This window comes from Clupea harengus, chromosome 20, assembly GCF_900700415.2.
Source record: "Clupea harengus chromosome 20, Ch_v2.0.2, whole genome shotgun sequence".
NCBI lineage: Eukaryota > Metazoa > Chordata > Actinopteri > Clupeiformes > Clupeidae > Clupea > Clupea harengus.
In genome coordinates, this window is record NC_045171.1 from 6,205,898 (window position 1) to 6,228,743 (window position 22,846).

General features: G+C 41.0%; 2 protein-coding genes across 6 annotated transcripts in view; both read right to left on the reverse strand.

The window, feature by feature from the left end:
* The window catches only part of nfkb1 (nuclear factor of kappa light polypeptide gene enhancer in B-cells 1), a 32,321-nt gene extending 28,898 nt beyond the window's left edge, over positions 1–3,423 (reverse strand). For all 3 annotated transcript variants that reach the window (XM_012841605.3, XM_031587122.2, XM_031587123.2), the window contains exon 1: positions 518–3,423. The gene's annotated coding sequence lies outside the window, so the exon portion shown is untranslated. The remainder of the gene's footprint in view (positions 1–517) is intronic.
* On the reverse strand, positions 3,415–13,058 carry LOC105912373 (ubiquitin-conjugating enzyme E2 D2). 3 transcript variants are annotated; one of them, XM_012841331.3, is made up of 8 exons: positions 12,676–13,058; positions 7,251–7,314; positions 7,124–7,155; positions 6,939–7,016; positions 6,668–6,773; positions 5,361–5,454; positions 5,042–5,097; positions 3,425–3,550 (listed from the first exon to the last, which is right to left on the reverse strand). In XM_012841331.3, the coding sequence occupies exons 1-7, from the start codon at positions 12,697–12,699 to the stop codon at positions 5,049–5,051; spliced, it is 447 nt and encodes a 148-aa protein (XP_012696785.1). In that variant the 5' UTR covers positions 12,700–13,058; the 3' UTR covers positions 3,425–3,550; positions 5,042–5,048. The 3 variants fall into 3 exon arrangements, with proteins under 3 accessions (XP_012696793.1, XP_012696785.1, XP_031442987.1); XM_012841339.3 differs by lacking the exon at positions 5,042–5,097 and having other exon boundaries at positions 3,415–3,550; positions 12,676–13,057; XM_031587127.2 differs by lacking the exon at positions 3,425–3,550 and having other exon boundaries at positions 5,040–5,097.
* Positions 13,059–22,846: the final 9,788 nt, after the last annotated feature.

Genomic DNA, 22,846 nt, shown 5'->3' on the forward strand with positions numbered 1-22,846 from the left:
GGATAAAACACATAGTATTTTTGTACATAAACATCCAACTTTAAAGATCTGTCAGCGAGAGGTTTCAACATGGTAACATCTGTGATTCATTGCCACCTTACAGATAACATGGTAATGTTTGTGTGACATGATGTACTAGGGAACTACGCTAATGTTACTCCAGGAAAACAGTCAACAGTTGAGACCATGCTCCTTCCACCACTCCGTTCTTTGTTTTAAAAGTTACAGTTGCCCATTAGTTGAGACGAAGGTGAAGTCTACTGTTCACTGTCACACTTAAGACTGGATTGTGTGTCCTGTAAACCAGTTTAGACACAACCCCACAACACCGTTAAAGACAGATCCAAAGGTCAACGAGACTATGTTCAACTAAGACACACAGTGGTCAGAACAAGGAAGTGGATCAGCAATCATCACAACAACCCTAGCCTATTGATAGAGCCAATACCCCCCCTCTCAAGATGAGCACTTTGGCTACAAAGCTTTGTCGGTAGATAAGAACACATGACGGCCTTACCTTTCTGAGTTACAGTCCTATATCCAGGATCAACATAAAAGTTGCAGTCAACCCAAACTCAAAATCAGAATCTACTTTGGCTAATTATTGCGCCATGCCGCAGCAAAGTCACTAAGCTCGCCAAATCGGACAGCGCGTCAGCATGAGTCTGTCAAAGTCATTTGCATCAACAATTCCGATGGATTACAGCTAAAACACCGAGGTCTAGATGCATCAAATCCGTGCGAAGGTATAATGAATTTCACAAAGTGCCTGACACAATAGATAATGTCAGGATCGAGCGGTGTTTGTACAGAAAACTTGACTTCCTTACTGGAAATTCCCTGTGACGTAACGCAACGTGAAATGAACTAGCATGTAACATTCACAACATAATCTCGCAAACCTGCCCTCTTGTGGCCAACCCTCATATCTCCCATACCAGTGAAACTTACTAAACGGGGGAATCTCGTCAGACTTCTCACTTTTGTATTAGCTCTACTTGATAACCTAATTTATAGCGACGTAGCAGAGAGGTTTTAACTGAAACATATCTTAGTGTGAAAATAGACGCACCATGAATGGAAAAAAAATCTGACTCACGCTAATTGACGTTTACTCAAACAAAGGCTTTATCTTGGTTATATTTACCCTACGATTAACAAGGCTAATATGATCGTGTAAACATGGAGGACGAACAAGACAAACATTTCAAAATAAGAGTAGAATTTATAATCCTAAAGATCCTAATTTATGTCTTAATAGGGATAGGGACAGATTCCTTAAAATATATCTATATTTTAAATGATTTCCCATTTGCAAATCTGTCAGGTGAATCAGCCAAAATGTATCTTATCTTCTGATATCATTAGGTTTTCAATGACTACAAATGTTACCGCAATTATAGTCTTATAATCAAAAACCTTGTTGAGTGTTCAACTAACTGCTTGAGGTTAAACCATGTCTCTGTCCAAAGTGACCAACCACCTGCTTCAAATTAGTCTCAAAAGTTGGTCATAACTCACAACAGCTTCCCCCTGACCCTGAGGGTGGAACGCAGAATAGCAACTGACACCAACGTGAAGCTTCTCAGTCTGGTTCTTTGCCACACTTCCACATGCCTCACCTACACCTGGGCCCCCGTGTCAGGCAGTATGGAGCTCTCCTCACGTCCCAGCCAGGTCTTTGAAATAAGGGCGGGTGGTGGGTAACAGAGACGAGGTGGCATTGGGAGAGGGGGGGGCATTCCTCTTGAAGGAGGGGTGCTATCATTAGGAGGGCTATGAATAGTTGTGCAGTTGTTGAGAGCCTTCAGGGCAGAGAGAGCTGCTGCTATTCTTTGCACGTGCTGCTTCAGTTGGCGTGAGGTGCGGTACTAGATAGACAGGAACCTGCTATGCGCAAGAAAGTAGCACGCATGAGATACACAAAATATGATTCACATCAGCTGGGCAAAAGCATATCTACTGGAGGGAATCAGCAGTAGTGGATCACCGAAACAGTCAGTTTTGGAGCGTGGTCCAAGTTAAGCCATTTATGGTTAAGTTAGATGGCTGACATTAACCATCATAATTGCCATCATGTTGGGTGTTATTTTCCCCCCACCAAAACTATAAAAAAAAAAAATTAAAATATTTTTTTCTAGTTTCTAACCTAAATGCAGTGAACCCACTTTTGGTGTTAAAACACAAACGATCACTTACAAAAACACTCCGAAGACCCATCTCACTATTTTTGAATGGAAAAAAAGTGATCTTTATTGAAAACCTCCACAAGATGTGGGTAAGCATATAATGAACTAGAAGTGTCCAGTAAGAGACTGCCATCTGGTATAATCAACAGCACACATATTATGTACCATCTAAAAAGAAACAATCCAATGTAATCACAAAAAAAGGTCATTGGTTTCCCAGAGCAAAAAATGTACCCTTTTTGTTGATCCAACAGAAAAGATCAGAATAACATGTCTTTCAGACAAACTGCACCAGGTTACCACGTTTATTTTGTTCGCTTTTTTGCAACTTTATTGAGAAAAAAAAATAAAAACCAAAAGGAAGAGCTATTAGTTGATCAGTCGTCCCAAATTTTTTGAATTGACTATTCAGTGCAAAGAGGACAGTGTTGAGGAGGACAGATGAACTAAGAGCTCCTGGGATCTTAAAACAACAGGAAACACAACAACATAAGGGGGGTGGGGGTGGGGGGGGAGACAGCAACAGGAGTAACAAAAAAAGTGGACAAGTGAAGATCTCCTCCAACTCTCCTATCTGCAGACATCACATTTCAGCAGAACATACAACCATATTTTTTTTCCTTTTTAACTTTTAATTCACATGCATAAAATATATATTTTTCTTTTCCTTATCTGCTGATATAATAAGACAAGCAGCTCTTGTCTGCCTCAGAAACAGTCAGTTATGAGCGAGAATTTTTATTTTCTTTCACAGATCATCGTTCATGATTGCTATTGTAGAAGCTCACAACATTATAATACTGGAGCACCAACCCGGAGGTTATCCCAAACGGAACAGGTACGACAACGGGAGACAGTCCCAGGTCGGGATTTTGCACCTTGTGTCGGTCCCAGCTGCTGAAGCGATTGGGTGTTTTCTTTTTCTCCTTGCATTTCTTTCGGTTTTTACTGCCGTTGTTTTTGTCAGATTTCTACATTTCCCCCCCCCCATTAACAAGTGGCTGTGGCCAGGTCCACATACATGCTTCGTGGATAGCTCAGTCCCAAGGGGGGCGTCTTCGGCAAAAATGAACTATGGAGGGAGGGAGAAAAAAAAAAAAAAGTGCTGCTTGCAAGGTCATCCCCGCGTGGAGACCAACAAATAAAATGATTTCATCTTTTTCCATCTTGAGTGAGGAAGATGGAGATATAAAGAACATAAAGGTGAGATATTAGGGGAGGGGAGGGGGGGGGGGGGGGGGGGGGGGGGGGCAAATTAGGTAAACATTTATTCCAACAAGAATGAATTGGACGCTGGCCTGATTAGAACCGGTTATCACATGGCGTACTTCTGAGTCCATTCCCGAGCTATTCTGTTGTACCTGAGAGAGAGAGAGAGAGAGAGAGAGAGAGAGAGAGAGAGAGAGAGAGAGAAACATGGCGAAGAAAGCAACAAGTCAGTAGTGGACATTAAAAAAGATGGACAACATTTGCTGCACAGGCCATGCAAGAAAGGCAACTTCAAGGCAACTTCAAGGAGTATTTCTCTTGAGGTGCTCACAATCACACACATACCATAGACTGGCAAGGTCACAGTAAACTAGAATCATGTCAGTAACTTATTGCACTTCATTTGAATGCTTACTTAATTGACACACTTAAAAACACAATTCCTAATCCAATCCCAATTCCATTTCACAGGAATAAGCCACTTCACTCCAAGAGGTCATCATGCTCTACCATGCATGCACTCAGGAATTGTCTTTGCCGAGGCAACAGCAAAGCAAAAGCAGAAATCTTTTGGAAAACACACACAAAAGAAAAATCTGGATTCACTGCTCTATAAAAGGAGACACTTCTTTCAATTAACCGTCACATCTGCAACTTTCCTGAATTTTTCGGGATACACTGCAACCGAGGCTAAATAATTAGGCAAATTAACCATTTTCTTCCAGCAGCAATGCCAGTCTGAGGGACAGCCAATATATATAGCTTAATCTAGCTACCACTGCATGCAATCCTTGTCGCTTACTCCGCATGTACTGGTCACTGATCAAAAATGTGTTAAACTGCTTCAATTTTTTTATTTATTTAGCGGTGCGTTACAGAATGGCGTACGTTTCGCCACAGACCAGTGACAGTCCTCGCTGTCGTTTGAGAGATTGTTGTCTGGGAGAGAGTGAGTCCCATTCACACTTCACCTAGCAGAGTTTGCACTGCACCTTGTTTTTGTTTATATTCTTGAAGGAGTTCCACACAGCGCTTTGACAGCTGTAGTAGTCTTTGGCTTTGCATGCATCTCCTGTTTGTACAGTGGCATCAAACTCAGGGAATGACGAGTCACATAAACCCTTTTTTTATAATTAAATTCAAATATCATGACCCATCCCTACTGAAGGTATGATTTTTTTGGGGGGGGGGGATGCAAGCTTAATCTCATCCGTCAGAAGTGTTCTGAAAAGTAGAGCACCACCTCTGGGGCAAATTGGTAGAAAAACAAAACCATTGCAGGTATTTAGGGCCGGTCATGCACCACCAGACAAGATGGTCAGGGTGGAAAAAGAAAGGTTAAAATAGAAAAAGAAGCTTTTGACTAATTCAGTCATATTTACAATGTGGTTTATGAACTAAAATATGCTTCTTGTAAAGTAATGTGGACACCTGATACCACTTCCTTCAAATCCCGCGGACACTTAATCCAGTCCGTTCATGGTTTGATCATGATTGAACATGTGGTCTTCCAAAAAAAGAAAAAAAAAACACCAAAAAATAAAACACCTCTTTGAGGTTTAGTCTGCACAAGTGCATCAGCCAAATGCAGTTAGTGTTTTCGGAGGCCAAGCCTTTGGCAAGACAGTTTCACCATGGCTCACCTCAACCCTACAGCATTGCATACTTCTCCGTCCATTCTCTTGCTAGTCTATTATACCTGATAGGTGGAAAAGGGCCCATTTTACATGTCGTCATTCTCCCCAAGTCAGCAGCGCTTATTAATTAGCTACATTTAACAGATTCCTTGACATGTGCTTCTAGTACATACAAATACAAATACAATTCAGGACCTGTGCATTTCATGGTCTCTCAAACTGTCCCATCTTCATGTGTGTGTTAATACAAATGAAAAAAAGAGAGTATAAAAGCTTATGATGTTTCATCAAAGATCTTTTACGATTCATTGTGGCTCATACTCACTTTTCATTATCTGTTTTGTAGATGCGAGCGATCTCTGGCACTAAAGGGTCGTCGGGGTTTGGGTCACATAAGAGAGAACAAATGGACAAAAGAACTGCAAGAGAACAAAAACAGGCGTGTCGTGAGGAAGTATTCTCAAACACAGTGCATTGTGATCCATTTCATTGAGATTTCATTCTTCTCCTAAACGGGCCACGCAGGCTTCTTCATATAGCTCAACAGTCCTCCAAAATCACAGCAGATATTCCATAAACTGATATATTGAGAATTCACGGCATTCGTCTCTGTGTTGTGCGAGACCGGCACATCAAAAAGATGTCAACATTGAGAGTATAGAACAGAAATGGGGCCCAAACCATCCCAAAGTAAAAGTAATTTAATTAATTGACACTAAAATGAGACTTTAAAAAAAACTTTATGTACCACTTTCTTATAGGTCATGCCTGTATAAACTGCCTCCCTCTCGTTGTCGTGTCTCTCATTGATGTCAGAGAGTAAACAAAACATCTGTTGTTGTTTTTCTTTCTTTGGTATCAATAACCTAAGAAGCAACAACTGTGCTTCCAAAAACAAACTGTGTTAATCTTGACAGGAGGTCAAGTTCTACTGCAGCACCTCGAAGACTGTTTTGTAGAGACAAAACACTTGCGTGTGTGAGGTGGCAGGAGTGAAAATACTTAGATATCAGGGTCGCACAACTGCCATCATGCATTCCTTTCTCTGTACTGCCCCCTACTGTTTGTGAGGATAACTGCATGCTGGTATGACCCACATACCACTGTTGCCCTGCGCAGTGTGGAAGGAACACGCCGCAGAGGTGGTGGAGGTCAAGCTCTATAAATGTATAAATGACATGGGCATGTGCCTACTGCCCACTGGGCGGTGTCAATAACAGCAGAGTACTGAGTGCTGTGTGCTATATAATCCAACACTATGGTCCACAGTGTCATCACAGGGTAGTGGGGATATTATGTGAACAAAACAAATGTCAACAAACAGCGAAATGTGTGGGTTTGTTGTGATTGTTGCACCCCTAAAGTATGTGAATTTGCTGAGGGAATTCTCAACTTGTGGTTCAAATTGAGGTGATTTTGTGTGAAACAAAAGCAGAAATAAATCACAAATAATGCTGAAATGTCATGACTTTGGGTTTTTCTTGAGGTTGCTGAAATATTGCGGTAAAAAGAGAATATTGCGACATGCAATTGCTGGAAAAGCTTGAATTTAAAGCGCAACATTGCTTAATCCTGGAGGGACTGTTTTGTTTGAATGAGCCTCTCGGGCCTTGCAGGTGGTGGCTCTCTTACCTTTAGAGATAGTTAATGCCGGCGACCACTGGGATCTTAAAATATCCAAACAGATGCTGCCATTACTGTTAATATTAGGGTGATAAATTCTTGTGGTGAAGGCAAGCTGTGCAGAGAAAACAAAGTCATTAAGTCCAAAACCGACAAGAGGGCCATTCAGATATTTTTGACTAGGACTTCTATCTATGCCATATACAAGTACGCATTTAGTTGAAGTTCACATGAGTCTGTGTTGCATTGGAGAGCATTAACAAAAAAAAGGGCTACTTACCCTAGGTGGTTTAAAAGGGTAGTCTGTGGGGAAATGAATTGTCAAGAAAAACACACCCCCCTGATATGGACTGTCATTCTGCAAAAACAAAAACAAAGAAAAAATCACACAAACAGGGATTTAGGACAGGCAATGAACTGGAGACATAATAAAGCAAACATTGTGCATGCCGCAGTAATACTTACAGGCCCCATAATAGTAGCTTGCCAATGGAACACTGAAAGAGAGTTTGAGCGCAAGTTAGCATAAGAGAAGTTGTAGCCTATCTTGCATGGACTAAACTAGATGACATAAGAGGTGATTTAGGCTTACTGTCATCTCCGACTGGCCCAGCTGAGCACTGTGCTGGTGGGTCACGGGCCAGGTCATTTAGTTCCTATGGAAACAAGGACAAAGAGTCTAGATTAGGGAATCAGTGTTATAATGCCATCCTAACCAAAAACAGCACTCATTATCACATCGATGGTGACATTGATTGGTTTTAACAGTAAAGATGTGATTACATCGGTACACAGATGCCTGGATCGATCTAAACGTAACATGGACCAGTTCATGGCCCGATTCTAAAGTTACGAATTGGTTGACTGATTTAAGCTGCTTTGGAAGACCTAACATTACAAATCATGTTACTTTCAAAATAATCATGACCGCCTCTCATTCGCTAATAAATCTGCACAACGTCTCGCATTGACCTTTTGAGAGTAAAGCGTTACGTCACCGATATAAACTGCAACGGTCAATGCTCAAATTAAACCCGTCCACAATTAAACTGTAAACAAAATCAACTGGACCAGCTCCAGTTCAAGCAATGCTGTGACACTGCTGCCGTCAATCATATGAACACACTACTGCCTTTTCATTTCCAAATGCATGAAAACAGGTGGACCTCTGGAAGTGCAACTCTACCCTTCCTCAAAAAGCACTGGCCATCACTCCTCCTGGACATGTCTGGACATGACCTATACTCACACCGGGCGGGAGGGCTCCACAACACTAGCTTACTAACACAACACACTTGTCTACAATAAGCTGCAGCTGATTAACTTTTTATGGAAAAAAAAAGCAGCCTAACAGGCCATAACAGAGACCGGGTTATTCCTGATTCAACAGCCTAAAATATTCTCTGCTTATCTCACCTGAGGATTCTCTGAAACCTGTCCCCGGCAGTGACTGACTGACTCGTACTAGGTACAATGCAACTATGGTGACGCCTCAGTAAGGCCCTGTCTGACACTAATCCAGCATGCTACTACTGAGTTTGAAGGGGTGAAAAACCATGCCAAGATCTGCCTGCCATTTACCCTTGAGGAACCATGAACCTTAAAGTGCAGAACATGAGCAAAGCGAGATATCCACTGGCCAATATCTGGGTCAGGGCTCTCAACACCTCGTAAACGCCTTTCCAATTTGGAGCCTTGTTCTAGGGTTGTGTGCACAATCAGACACTATTAGGGAAACTAATCTGAACGCTACTGTCCAGCCATGACTCCTTGTCTGAAAGTTTAACCATACACCTGATAACCCCAACCTCCATAATATATTGAGGTAGCAGGCCTATTCATCCAATTTAATGTAAAACTTCCACAGAGTGGTAGCCAACCTATAGGCTAACCACAATGTAAACAGACATTAACACAGAAAACACCATTGTCCTTAGAAAATACATTGAGGAAGGCTAAGCTTCTTGTTTATTGTTCACTTTCAGATTAAAATCATCGGTTCATTGTCCAGAGATCACTGATAGTTAGTTACATAATCTTGTCAGGTAGGCCTTAGTCCAGAGCAAAGTTCACTAGATGGCCACGGGATGTACATGCGGAAATTAAAACGTTGGTTGCATGGATCAACCACACTGTGCTCTTTATGAAATGTGCACTACACTCGTTGAATTCTGTTCATGAGTTTGGGACTCATGTACTCATGAGCGTAAGGGTTGGATAGGCTAGAACACTGAAGCTCAAGGTCCTCGTCTTAGGACACATCTGCCATCTTCCTATAAAAAGGTAAAAACATTTTATTTTTTTAAGCAGGCTGCGGGTGATGGCAGGACACACGTAGCTTCATATGCCAATTCCAAAGAAGAATTTCCATAAGCAAATTGTGTGTACAATGAATTGCTGTCATTCTGACCTTCGCATGAAAGCTGTTCTTGTAAGGACCGAGAAGAGTGACTGAATTAACAGGACAGGGATGATAAAAGTACAGAAGGTAGGCTCTGTGCACTCCCTGCTAAGGCGGTCATCATCATGACACCATTTGTGACTTCATTTTCATTCAAATAATTAACGATTGAATTGTGTTTTCTGTTCATTTTATGTCCCTATTATAGTATAAGTCTAATCAGAGATGAATAATACATCATGAAGAAGAGTCATGTATTGGCATTGAACATAAATATTAGAAACAATTTGTGGCACTAACTCTCCACTCATTAAACCATAGCACAAGAAGGGGGCGCAAGGAGATGATGGCATTTAAAAACTGCCCGTCAAATCTCAAATGGTGGAAATGGTGAATGAAATATGACATTTGTTAGTTTCATCCAGCTGTTTTACAGGTGAATGGAAACGACTAACGATTATGCTAAATGACTGCAGTCAGCTCAAATAATCACGATCAGGCGATTTTGTAATAATTGTGACAGGCCTTCTCACTGCTGAGGCGAACAGTGTAGATGTGAGACTCAACACAGGTGAGCTTTACTGGTTATGTGGAGGAACACCCTAGGGCCTGAGTCACCAGCGAAGGAAGAACGGACACGGACACACACACACACACACACACACACACACACACACACACACACACACACACACCCACACACCCACCCACACCCTTTACATCTTTCTCCTCATCTAGTCCTTTTTGCCCCTTACTTTACATCTCACCTCTCCCATCGCTTTAGAAAAAGCCTCAAAGTGCGTGCTTGAAGTTACACAGAACCCAGCGAGCATTTTCAAGAAATGTTGAGTCATTGAGTGAGAGAGAGGGGGGAAAAAAAGAGGATGAGCGAGATATCACAACTGAGATGTTCTCAAATTCTTTGTGTATTTACACTGGCTAAAAGTGAGTGTGAAATGGTAAACAACAAACCATGCAGACCACAGCTTCACCAAGCATCTCACATCAGGCCACATAGAATCAGTTTGCCTCTGCCCTTATGTGATGAACCATGAGAAACGAGTATGGTTGAAGCAAAAGCCTAATCATGCCATGGTACCCAACAGTAGAAACGACTGACAACCTTTTCAAAGAGCACCTGACAAACCTTACAGATATTACTAAGTATATGTAATACTAAGTCAAGCACTAAAAATCACCACAAAGCCACCCGACCTCCTCAATGCAGACATCCAGTGACGGTCAAAACAAGACGGCATGCAGATAAACAACCCTGTGTCTCAACCCTAATACTCCTGATGTTGACAACATGCTGGAGAGTTATCTTCACAACAGATGGGCAATTTGAATCTCAAATGCATGCAGTCAACCTGTTTCAACTGCCAAAACGGTCACCTGGGCAAAACCTTTGGGAGCTAAACTATACCAGAGTGAGGGTAGAGCATCTATTTTTAAACATGCATATTTTAGACTGGGTGGAGGGCAGCGCACATGCCCACTGGAAATGAGCCTCCACTTGTAGTAACTTTCCTTCGGGGAGTCCCTATTCAAAACGGGCACTTTCTGGAATGGGATACAGACAGCTCATCTGTCTGCCATAACTCGTGTTCCCTTCTATAGGACATGAAGTTATCATTTTAGACCTAACCACTCCAAACTGGCCGGATTACTAGTAGGCACCGGCTATGGAACCAGAACTATAGTTCCTACGGAGTAGGATTCTGTACCAATAGTTTGAATATTATTGGTCCAGAATGTTTTATCGTACCATCTACTAATGCCACGGACGGATTTTCTGTAGATTTCGAGATGACAACATATTAAACACTAAAAATACTCCCTTAAAATCCACTTCATGCAAAGAATAGGTTCACACTGTCAGTCCAAATCCGATTTTTTTGCATATCCGATCATAATCCAATCTCCCTGATTGACTGCCTGCATTAGATACTGCAAGCGTTCAGATCCGATTTGTGTCCGTGTGGCAATCCCGATTTACGGTCTAATCTATATCGGTTGCAATAGTAATGACATCGCACCCGGAAGAAAAGTAGACATTAAACAAACCAACACGATACGAAACAATAAATTAGCTTTCTGATTTACCATATGAATTTACCACATGACAAAGTGCAACTGCGACGCAGGATTTATAAAAAGTGACAGAAACCGGTTATCAATGACTCCCTCCGCCACCAAACTAGCATGTCTCTTGAGCGTGTGATGTACTGTACACATTCATTTCATGTTACGTGGAAAGTCATAGACGGAGGATAACACTTGGAATCCGATCAGAACGGTCAGACTTAAACAGATTGGCAAAAATGGGGTTTAAATGGTATATTAAACCACAAACGAGTGTGGTTTGAACCGGATTCAAAAACGGATTCGATGGGATTTTAGGCTGTTCAGACCTGCTAGTTAGCTTCATATGATAGGATACCAATCGGATATGCACATAAATAGGATTTTGACTGACAGTATGAACATAGCCTTACAAAGCCTGGATGAAAAAGGCCTCTAAACTTATATCACAACTTTTTCTTATCATACCTGGTGTTAGCTGTTATGGTTTCGACTAGGCAGAATGAGGAGAATTGAAACAGCAAGGTAAACCCATAATATTATTACGCTCATACTATTACGAACCAACTATAAGGTTGCACGACGTTAACTTGGTAAATTAGCAACAGAGATGCACATAACCGGCCAAGTTGACTAAAACTTGGTCAAGGGCGAAGCAAGACAAACCCCTCCCTTAGCGTTAGTCGACTAATGTTTGCAAACTAACTAGGATATCAACCTAGCATTGAAATAAGTCATCATAGCTAGCGTCAGTCAATAAACCATGTAAGTTAAATAGCCACTCAAATATTAAGTTTTTCAATCACATAAGCTGGCATGTCAAACACCTGTCTGGTTATCTCTTGTTTATCAAAAGCTTGCAATCTAGCTTTAAATCCATAAATTGACAGACCATAGCAAGCGAACTTTCGCTAAGATAGCAAACAGTTAAGTTACTATGATACCCAGGCCAACTTATCTTGACATGCTGATTAGCTAGCAATAGGACACCTAAGGCTAGCATGACTATTTTGATCATAACACCCCAGTGAAGGCAATACGCGAGTGATCAAACTGGTAGACATGATGGTTAACACAGGCATTCTAAACAATGTAACGTTAATTTTAGCCAAATCTCAATCACACACATTCGTTGTCTAAAGTAAACGATAGTTACGTAGCATAACATAATAGTAAGCCTGCGAGCTAACGTTACCCTTAGCTAAATTCAGTTCACATTTCATCGTCTGTTTTGAGTATGCTAAAGTGACCAGCCAGATAGCAAGCTACAAACAGTATCGTTTCATTACTTCTATAAAATGAACAAAGTTGCCAATCTCTCTCTGGCTTGACTGCTAGTTTTAGAGGATGTATTACAATACCATAACGTTAAGCTATGTTATATATCGATGGCCCAAACAGATCACAGAAATAATTCATACCGTCATTGGCTGCGTTACAAGTTAGCTATGCTAGTTGCATAGATATCTATTTAAGTTTAGCTAACGTTAGCTGACGAAAGATGACTGACCGGTGTATCCAAAAGCCTTACCTTGTGAATTCGTTTCAGTGCCATTCTTTATATGCCAATTAACGAAGGGGCTCGCGTCGTTGAATGCTGCTAGCTTATCGTAGCTAGCTAGCCAGTCGAGTTTCGCGTGTATATCAGGCTAAATAATAATTACTGTCTTCAAGACGCCTTGTCAACGTTAACAAAAAACAGTGAACTTTACTTCAACTCGCCACTCTCTGTTTAGCAGCAATCTAAGTAGTTAGCTGATATAGTCTAGTACCAAACTGGGGGAATAAAATGTGGCTGAAAACCCCGTTCCCCAATCCCCAACTCCGGTCTATCCTCGGCTCTAAATCCACAAAATGTCCGCTTCAGCCGGAACTACACACACCCAGGCAACCAGGCCAAATCATTCCGCCCACCACATATCACGTAAAAGGGCGGCGGTATCATAGACGACTATGGGCGGTATGCAAGAACTGATTGGTCTACGACAATGACTGTAAAACATATTGTATTACAGTCATTGGTTTACCGTAAAGTATGAATCACACACAGTCATATAGGACTAATCATACAAATTATACAATCATAGAGGAATATTGTGTGAACTACCAGTACAAAGTTATTGGGCTGTAGCCTGATCTGCTGACGAACTAAGATAGCCGACAGTCCATATTAGGCAATAAATATCCGTACCCCACAGCCTACATCATAGATATGTCGAAATGTCCCATAAAATAGCCTAACCAGTAAGCATGGATCACTTCTGTAGAAACAGGTGGCTTCGTTTTGGTCAGTTAAATAGCTTGAAATAATACACCATACTGGCCAACATTGATTATTTAGATTCCACAGGCAGCTGTGAGGTGCACTGCAATATCCATGGCATTGTCTATTCAAAATATTCTCTAAACAGAAGAAGTTCATTGTTCTCAATGCTCTCCAGGTGAAAAATTAGGTGGTCAATTAAAACCTATGGTATAGGCTTCACACTAGTAATAGGCTATCTATAAAAATGTTAAAGGCACAGTGTGTAGTTTTAAGTGGCATTTAGTGGTGAGTTTGCTGAATTGCAACCAGCTGAATACCCTTCCCTTTACAAGCATGTACGAATACCTCCAGTGGCTGTCAAATGCCATAACAATGCGAAAAGCCCGATCTCGACCCAGTACTGTTGTTTGTCTGTTCTGGGCTACTGTAGAAACATGGCAGTGCAAAATGGCGGACTCCGTGGAAGAGGGCTCAACTCCGTAGATACGAAGCTAATGAAAAAACTAAATGATTCATAGTTTCAGGTAATTATACACTAATGAAAACATAAATATGACTACCATATTCTATTTCTACATATAGATGCCATTAAAAACTATACACTGTATCTTTAAGGGTTGTTGAAAATAAATGAACAAAATTAGTTTTAAAGCAAATGGTGAATCGATGCGCCGTTTCTCTGTAACTCTCCAGTGAACCACCCAAAAACCAATGAGCGAAAGGCCTGCAAACCGCCAGCTCTGCCCCCAGTGTGCTGACAGTGGTCCACTGGCCTTTTGCTATCTGCGCAGACAGAGGCACTGCTAAAACTGCTATCTGGAATGATAATATGCTGCATACAAAATGAAGACGGTCACTCCCACACTCTATGTTGCATGTAAATGTTTTTACATCCTAGATGTTCTTTTTTATTTCAATAGGCTCACTTCATTAGGATCACATTTTTCTGGCAACACAATTTGTAAAACATGTACAGAATTAAAAGTTGTAGCCTATCATAATGTGGGTCAGAGAGAATTGAGGTGGAGCTAAAATCTTTGTGAGGGGTAGTGCAAGGTGGCTGAGACCTCTTCCTAGCATTATCACCTAGCTGCATTCTTTTGCATGAAAGGTGCTATATGAATACTGTTTTATTATTATTATTATTATTATTATAATTATCACTAGTGCCACTTTAGCGAACCAGTAACTGTCATGTCAAATGTCAGTCCTTCTACTAGTGGTGATTGAAGGTAAATTATCCATCCAATTTCACTGATACAAAAGTTGGCTCCTTAAGTGCTCAAGTTTTTGATTGGTGCTTTTCAAAATCTCACAAAAAATTACCCTTACACAACTTGTAACAACACTGAAAGTTTCCATTAAGTTAGTTGAATGCTCTCACATCCTCTTAAAGCAACATTATGTAACAATTTAACCTTAAAACAACAGCTTCAAAATAATTTTGGTGGTACACTGACTTGTATTACGGAGACTGGCGTCTGTGCCACCGCCACAGCATGCTTGTTGCGCCTGGTATTGCACTGACTTCTCGCGAGAACTACGTAATGCTTTATGGCACTGTCATGCCAAATAGTGTCCGGGTGCCAAATAGTATCCGTAGTGTGACGTCATATTGGCTTTCGAACGACTCTTGAGTGACAGTTGCTATACCAACGCTAGCATTACGTAACCCGGACACTACGTAACTCAGACACTTTTTGGCAATCAGAGTCAGACTCTGACACCCGAACACTATCTGGCATGACATCACCACCTCACGCAACAACAACTACACCCATATGATAGCTATAGAGAAAGCTAGTGCAGTATTCTCTGTATGGACATCATGGTAGAGGCGACGAAGAAACCGAGGAAGATGTTGTCAGAGGAAGCGAGGATTTTTTTGTACTACCATAACCTCACTTTAAAGTAAACTTATGCTGCTGTACATGTATCTGTATGTTTATAACTATATGTATATCTATATGTCTTGTCTTATCTGTTGTTGTGCGTGTGCACTTTATATGTTTCACCGTGGGAGAGTGGGAAACGTTTTTTTTCGATTCCTTTGTATGTCTTAACATGCAAAGTAATTGACAATAAAGCTACTTTGACTTTGACTTTGACTTTGGAAGAGAAAAAGAAAAAAGTAACCAAGCAAGAGGCCGAAAAAGAGTACATTTTGGACTGGCTTTTACTTGTTGGCGAGAGCTAAAAGTTACAAAAGAATGCAGGTCAGATGCCAAGCTGTCCTTCTTTCTGTTAGACTAGTCAGTAATAACTTATTCACTGTCTTGCTATGTGTTGTGTTGCGCTTGCTTGATGTTTGGCTGTGTTAGGAAAGTTGACAACTCGCCAGTTTTTCATCATAAACATCCCTGTCAATGTTATTTATGAAAGAATGTGACATAGGCTGTAACCTTATTGGTATCATCCCTGTCTCCCAGTGTTTTGTAGTTTTACCAGATGCCCAAAGTCAAAGTTCTGTCTCAGGCTACAATCCAAATAAATGAATCTCACACCAAAAAGTTTGATCAGTCTTCGTCAATCTCACGGTTATAAGCCTTGGAAGTTTGAACCTTGAAAACCTAACTCAACTAGCTTGTAATAAATTACACTGTCCAATGTATATTAAGCATGTCACCAACAACATTGCATTCGATTACACATACTCCACATTCAAACGCTTAGAAAACAATGTATATGCGCTGAAAATGCAAGCAGTATTTCAGCAAAACTATTTGTCATTATTATTTTTTTTTGGTTATGTTAGCATTCATGTCCGATTTCTCAATAAATAAAACTTTGCGTTGTATTTGTGTAAAATCTTGTGATATTACTCTGCCTTGTTGGTTACGTTGGTCTTTGGCTTCTGCCATTGTCTTTGCTGGTTCCATATCCTTCAGCTTGTAAACAAATACACGTGTACCACTGTCCATTAGGGGGTCTGGAAATGTGGTTTGTACTTACAACAGTGGCGTAAAAGTGAGCTACACTCCACAACTTTAGGGGGAGTGCAGTAACAAAAAATGCCAATTCTCACATAATGGGGCTTTAAGCTAGGGAAAAGTACTCCAATTCAGACTTCAGCATCTCTGCTTGTCTTGATTTCCATCCTGCATCCTAGGTTGAAATGTTGTTATCAGAATATGGATGAATCTACTCTACAGAAATAGGTTACATATGTTATATACTTATATACATAAGTCAGAGCACATACTCATCTGCAGGGGCGGCTCATCCATAAGGGCGATTGGGGCGACGCACTGCCAACGGGAAAAGGAGATTTTTTTTTCTGTGCGATTCTACCACTAGACCGTCTGATCTGCCTCTGAATGTCATTGTCCAATCAGGCAACAGTCGGGCAAAGGTCGTGCTTCAAATGGCCCGCCCCTTTTTGGGGCGAAATGGAAATCGCCCCAGACCTCTCTCATTGACTCTCATGTTAAATCATTTTTTTTCACAAAACAGGGCTCTCAATGCATTCTCTATGACTTCAGTCAGTAAATATTGTTGGTTTTGACTTATATGTTGCCCCCTTCTTTATGTTGTTACTGGTGCAACTTTCTTCCATAGATTTCCACCTGTAACTAGCTACTCTTATGTAGCTAGAGGGTAAATATTTCTGTTGTGTGCTGCCATCTAGTGGACAAAAAGGTATTGCTGTATGAGTTAATCAGCTAACAACAAATTGATACAATTGTCTAGCTTAATATACCTACTGAATGGGTTGCCTACTGAATTGCCCCCTCTGAGAGTTTTTTCAGGAGCCGCCGCTGCTCATCTGTAGTGACGATCACATCGTCACACTGCCCTCACCTTCGGGAAGCGCACCTTTGCGCTTCACACACACAGGCATTCCTTGCGCATCTACCAACTGTACTTCTCCCATCCAGAGCGCCCCACACACAAGTGCTTCACCCATCTATGCGGTCCCTCACACAGGTGTCAACCTTCCTGGGGGTCCTTCACACAGTTTTATGGGCACGCCCCCTATGACGTCACGGCAAGCCATCCCACTTCTGACACCATTTGTAGCAAAGGGAGAGCGTGGTCACCCCACCTGGACTTGAACCCAAGTTTACAGGGTGCCAAACATGCACTCTGACCACAACGCCAAAGAGCCAGGCTCGATGGCATGGCAGTCAGTGCACATACTCATCTGTGTGACGATCACATCACTTCTTTTTCATCTCACACAATGTACAATCTCTTGTCTAATGTAGAAATGAAACTCATTAAATATATTATGTATGTTAATTTGCCACCAATCAGAAGTTGTTTATGACTGTCATAGGTAAATGACAATTAAATCAATAGTTTTAGGTAGTTGTCTAATCAGTAATTTGATCAATGCCTCCTATTTTTCATCAGATTGTGAGGTTTGTTCAGTAGTTCCTCTATTCCAGTCCATAAGAAATCCACCTCATCCATCCAGAATCATACCCCAGCTTAATCGATGATAGGATTTTTCACCGTAGTGAAATGGCATGAAATAACGTCTCTCTCTTTTTTTATTTTGACTGACTCACTGGTCCATCATTCTTACGCAAAGCTGTTCACGAATCACATGCCCAAATATAACACTGAGATTTTAAAGTCAGGAAATAACTATAGCTGGTATCCTGGTCATCATAACCTTAAAGCTAAAACCTGTCGAATTGTGAACTGTGGATGGTGTTGAAACCAGTTCTGGACCAGAGCAGAGCGGTGGAATGACATTGTCCCAGACGACAGTGAATTGCATCTGGTGCATGTGGTTAACTGCAGTGATGATGTTTTGCAATCGGTCCAAAAATGTGAGGATGTGAGCTGTGTTACAAGGGCCCATATTGGCGGAGGAGGACCCTATTCTAGGTGATGGCAGCACAAAGGGTGATGTGACCCCCACGTTGCCCCGGGACATTGATGATAGCCCTGTGGCCAATGATGTTTCTGCCTCTCCTTCTAACCTTTGCCTCATCAATATATATATATATATATATATATATATATATAAATTCATGAGGGATTGCCTCAGCATCCATCTGTAAAACTCTGAAATACAGTGAAAGACAAGATTGTGTAGTTCAGCATAGATTTAGTATACAGTACATTTACATGTAAAAAGCTATGCAACATTAGAGTACTAAAGTGAACAATACATACCTCCACATACTCATGCCGCAGCTGCTTGACCCTCTCAGTTACGCTCAAAAGGCACTCGATAAATCTGTTTAATCATAACCTGTTTTTGCTCAGGATGCGTGCCAGTGTAGAAAGAGAGACCTGATTGACATCATGGAAAATGGCATGGTCGCCAATAATGTTAGCTTGGATTTCTCTAAGCCTTATTGCATTATTGGACAGAACCATGTTAACGATCTCTCTTTCTTGCTGTTGGTTGAATATGGGCGCCCTTCCTCCTTGATGTGGTCGACCCTCAATCCTATGTAGAACAAAATACACGTAACCTATTGTAAAATGTCACAGGAAGGGGTATCAAAAGTGCTGATATGGTGCATACAATAAGCAGCTGTAAACAGATTCTTTTTTACCTGTTTTCTCGTCGAAAGGTCCTAATGACAGATGCCACTGTGAATCTGCTAAGATTCGGCTGAACTCGTAGTCCAGCCTCCCGCAGTGTCAACCCATGGTTTACTACATGGTCAACAAGTGTGGCGCGAATTTCATCTGACAAATTTGGTCCTCTTCTTTGAGCCTCTCCTGCTTCAGGTCTTCCTCTACCTCTTCCTCTACCTCTTCCTCTTCCTCTACCTCTTCCTCTACCTCTTCCTCTGCCTCTGCCTCTGCCTCCGCCTCCGCCTCTACCTCTACTTCTACTTCTGGCACGACCTCTGCCTCCTTCTGCCTCTGCTTCTGCCTCTGCCTCTGCCTCTGCCTCTGCCTCTGCCTCTGCCTCTGCTTCTGCTTCTGCTTCTGCTTCTGCTTCTGCTTCTGCTTCTGCTTCTGCTTCTGCTTCTGCTTCTGCTTCTGCTTCTCCTCTGTGGATTCCCACTCTCACTCTCACTCTTCTCCCTCTGATTCCTTCCATTTTGCTTGAAGATAGGTGAGCTCACCTGCTGCATTTTTATAGTGCTTAAACCTGATTGGTGTGTCTACAATTAAGCAATCATGTGTTTGCGCACCTGATGGCTGTGTTTAACCAATTGCCACATAGGTGTGGTAATTTGACTGTCAGTGCTTTGGAATTGCAAGGAAGTGACATCTTGATACACTTCTGTGTCTAATGCATAAAAGTGTGTTTAGTGATTTGCAAATCACTTGTGTGTATTGTTTCGCAAAAAGTGTGATGTTGACATGTGCTTATAGTGGTGCAAATCTGAGCCGTTGTTTTTCTCCTTGAGTGAAGGTTTTGATAATTGCGTAATACTTTTGATTTTAGTGTTTATCCAATCATAAAAAACTGTAATGTCCAGTTAGTCCAATATAGTCCAGTTTGACTGAGTGATGTTGTACTAAATATTGGACACTAGATGGCGCCCTATATATCCAAATGAATGGAGCGATTCCCAATGATCCTGAGGTTGTGATTGGAGGGAATGAAAAAAGCAGGCATTCAGTGAGGATTAAGCGCATGTGACTACAACCGAATATTTTTCCCGGCTTTCGCAAGTTCCTTCCATTGATTTATGCGGGCAAAATGGGCTACCATTGAGAAAGTCTATAACGAGGCAATACTTTGTCTAAACATGTGAACATCCACTTTGTGATTTTTTTTGTGATGTACTCCTCAAAGTGAAGACCCACATGTATTTCAACATAGGCCTAGCCTACTAATTGTGTCAATAAATCTATTACAAACTTTTGGTTTAAGTATTTACGCCATTTCACATTTGTAAAGCCATTTGCCATTGATGTGGCCAGAGACCCATGCCAAACTACGTTGTGTCTGAAGCGTCAAAATCTCTACCATTTCATGTGTAGGTTAATATACTAGGTCCAGACATGTCGTTTATCTCATATTTTCTTGTGCACACTTCAGAGATAACATGCCTGAATACCGGTGAGAAGGATCAGTTTATGTTTACAATTGTAGACCAATTTCTACGGAGTCCAGGTAATAGGCTAGTAGAGTTGCAGACTACGTTTTATTAGTGACATCGTTCCAATTAGGTCGTTACAGAATTCGCTGACCTCAGACTTCTGAAAGTCAGGGGTGTGTTATGGTGTGTAAACGTTCCACGAAGACTCGAAGGCTAACTCTTTCTAAAGTTGTTTATTTTTCTACGACTGTTTCCCAAACCATATTTTCAGAGTTCCCTTAAGAAGGGAGCCCTTATTATGTATACCTTAAGAGGCTGAATCCATGTTTCTGGAATTGATTTTTGTCGTGCAGGTAGGTTTGAGCATGTGTGAGATGAGTAGGCCTACGATGAGTTTGAGTCAGATTGGGTGATCACTATTGGAAAGGACATAAATAAAAAGTGATAATCATGTAAAAAGAAAAATTGAAAAGTTCCCAAATAAGGACGCTTGTTGGCTAGAAGTTTCTCATTCTACTCATAGGCTACTAGATTTGTATTCGCAAGAAATGAAATAGTAACGGCTAATTATTTGTATACCAATGTTTTAATTTTATGTGAAGCACAAAATGTAATACAATAGGCTACATATCTTGGTCAATGCATACGTCCAGACATGAACACACCTTTTAGCCTCTTACGTTTGTTTGATGTGAAAACTGTGTAAAGGTAGGCCTATATCTAAGAGAGTGGTTTAGACAAACCTTACGAAGTTATCTCTTAGAGAAGCTAAGGACGCTCTGAATTTAAGGTAGCCTATATTTTACGGATGACAAGGTAGCCGGGCTTTAAGAAGGCTCTGGGAAAAGTGCCCCAGATAGGCACTCTGAACGGCAATCGGCATACCACTAGATGGAGGCAGTATACTGTCAGTTAACATTTGACAAAATGAACAACAAAGTAAAACTACAAACTAATCTACATTTTATCCCAGAACATAAGCACAACAACAAAATGTAAATGCACCATAATAGGCTTATTGGTGGGCCTATGCATTTTACTTAAATTATCCATTGCAATTCTTAAAACCTGTGTTGAAGCTTATCACATTCTGATTTGGCAAAATATGAAAATAATAAATAAATAAAAAGACAAACTAAAAAAGGCAGCGCGTTTAGAGGTCAGTTTTAAAAGCGTGATTGTTCACATGTAATGTTGGAAACTTAGCCTACATTATGCACAACTGTGTGCCGTTACATTTACAACCATACAGTTAAAATGCATGAAAAGTCGCTGAAGAGGATACCCGATGGTGTGACGATACCCCGCATATGTGATTTTTCTTAAAGAGGGATGACTTGCAGGCGGACACACAAAGCTGAGGCGGGTTGGGAAAAAAAAAACGTTTTAAAAGAGACTGGCGGGACAAAATAGAATGTCATGTCATGTTAAACTGGAAGCCAGCCAAAGCGTTTGGTCCATGCTGTCACAATTATCAGATGCCTGTGTAAGAAATAGGTGTCGAAATGGGACAGGACACATATGCAAAATCAATGAAACAGACTCCTGCATCAAACAAATAGAGGAGGTATTTAATCTATTATTAAACAATGGGTCAATTTCTAAGTAAAATTTTAAGTAAACTTTGTCATGTTTCGGCATAATTGCAACCTGCATGGATTAGTGGGCCACATGTAGGCTCCTGCGCATCTTTCTAGCACCAAAGACTGTTATCTACTAGTATTCTTTCTTCTTGTCTGAAGGTGGGAACACAGTGCGCTCAGTAAACAGAATAGAAATCGCCTCGACTTAAAGCTACGGAATGCCATACGGTGACTGACGCCAACTGCTGTCATTCAAATCACGATTGACGGACCCTAAGTATTTTCAGCGACACTTTCTTGATTGACCTCCTTGGTGGCTAGACAGTTGACACGGTTAGTGCCGTTGTTTGTAACCTAGATGTCTTTCAGGACATACATGTTTGCTGTCATTCAGTTCAATCCATTGCGCCCCGGGTGAATTTTTGTATAGGTGGGTCCGTCTATCTCGTTTCCGAAATTTCATCTTGACAGAAATCAAATAAATGCAACCTAAACGCATACGATTAACTTTGCTTCTGAGACATTAACGGGAAGAATATCGCATGTGAGGGGTTCACTTTTATATATAATAGGCCTAATGATGATGAAGATAATAATAATGATGATAATAATAATAATAATAATAATAAGTTAGCCTTTTAACTTTTCAAATAGCACTCACATAACAAGTGGATTTCGTGTGCGTGAACATTAAAATTTAAAAAGATAAAAATGAGGGAACAGCTGTTAACCCGTCACAAAGAATTTTGCCTGACAGTAAAAGAGACAAATGTGTTGTAACTCGGGAAAGATAGGCTATACATTTTGCGTTATTTTCGCGATTTTAATAATCCATTTCAACATATTTATTTGGTGTAAATAGATTTATTTCAGTAGCTCGCATTC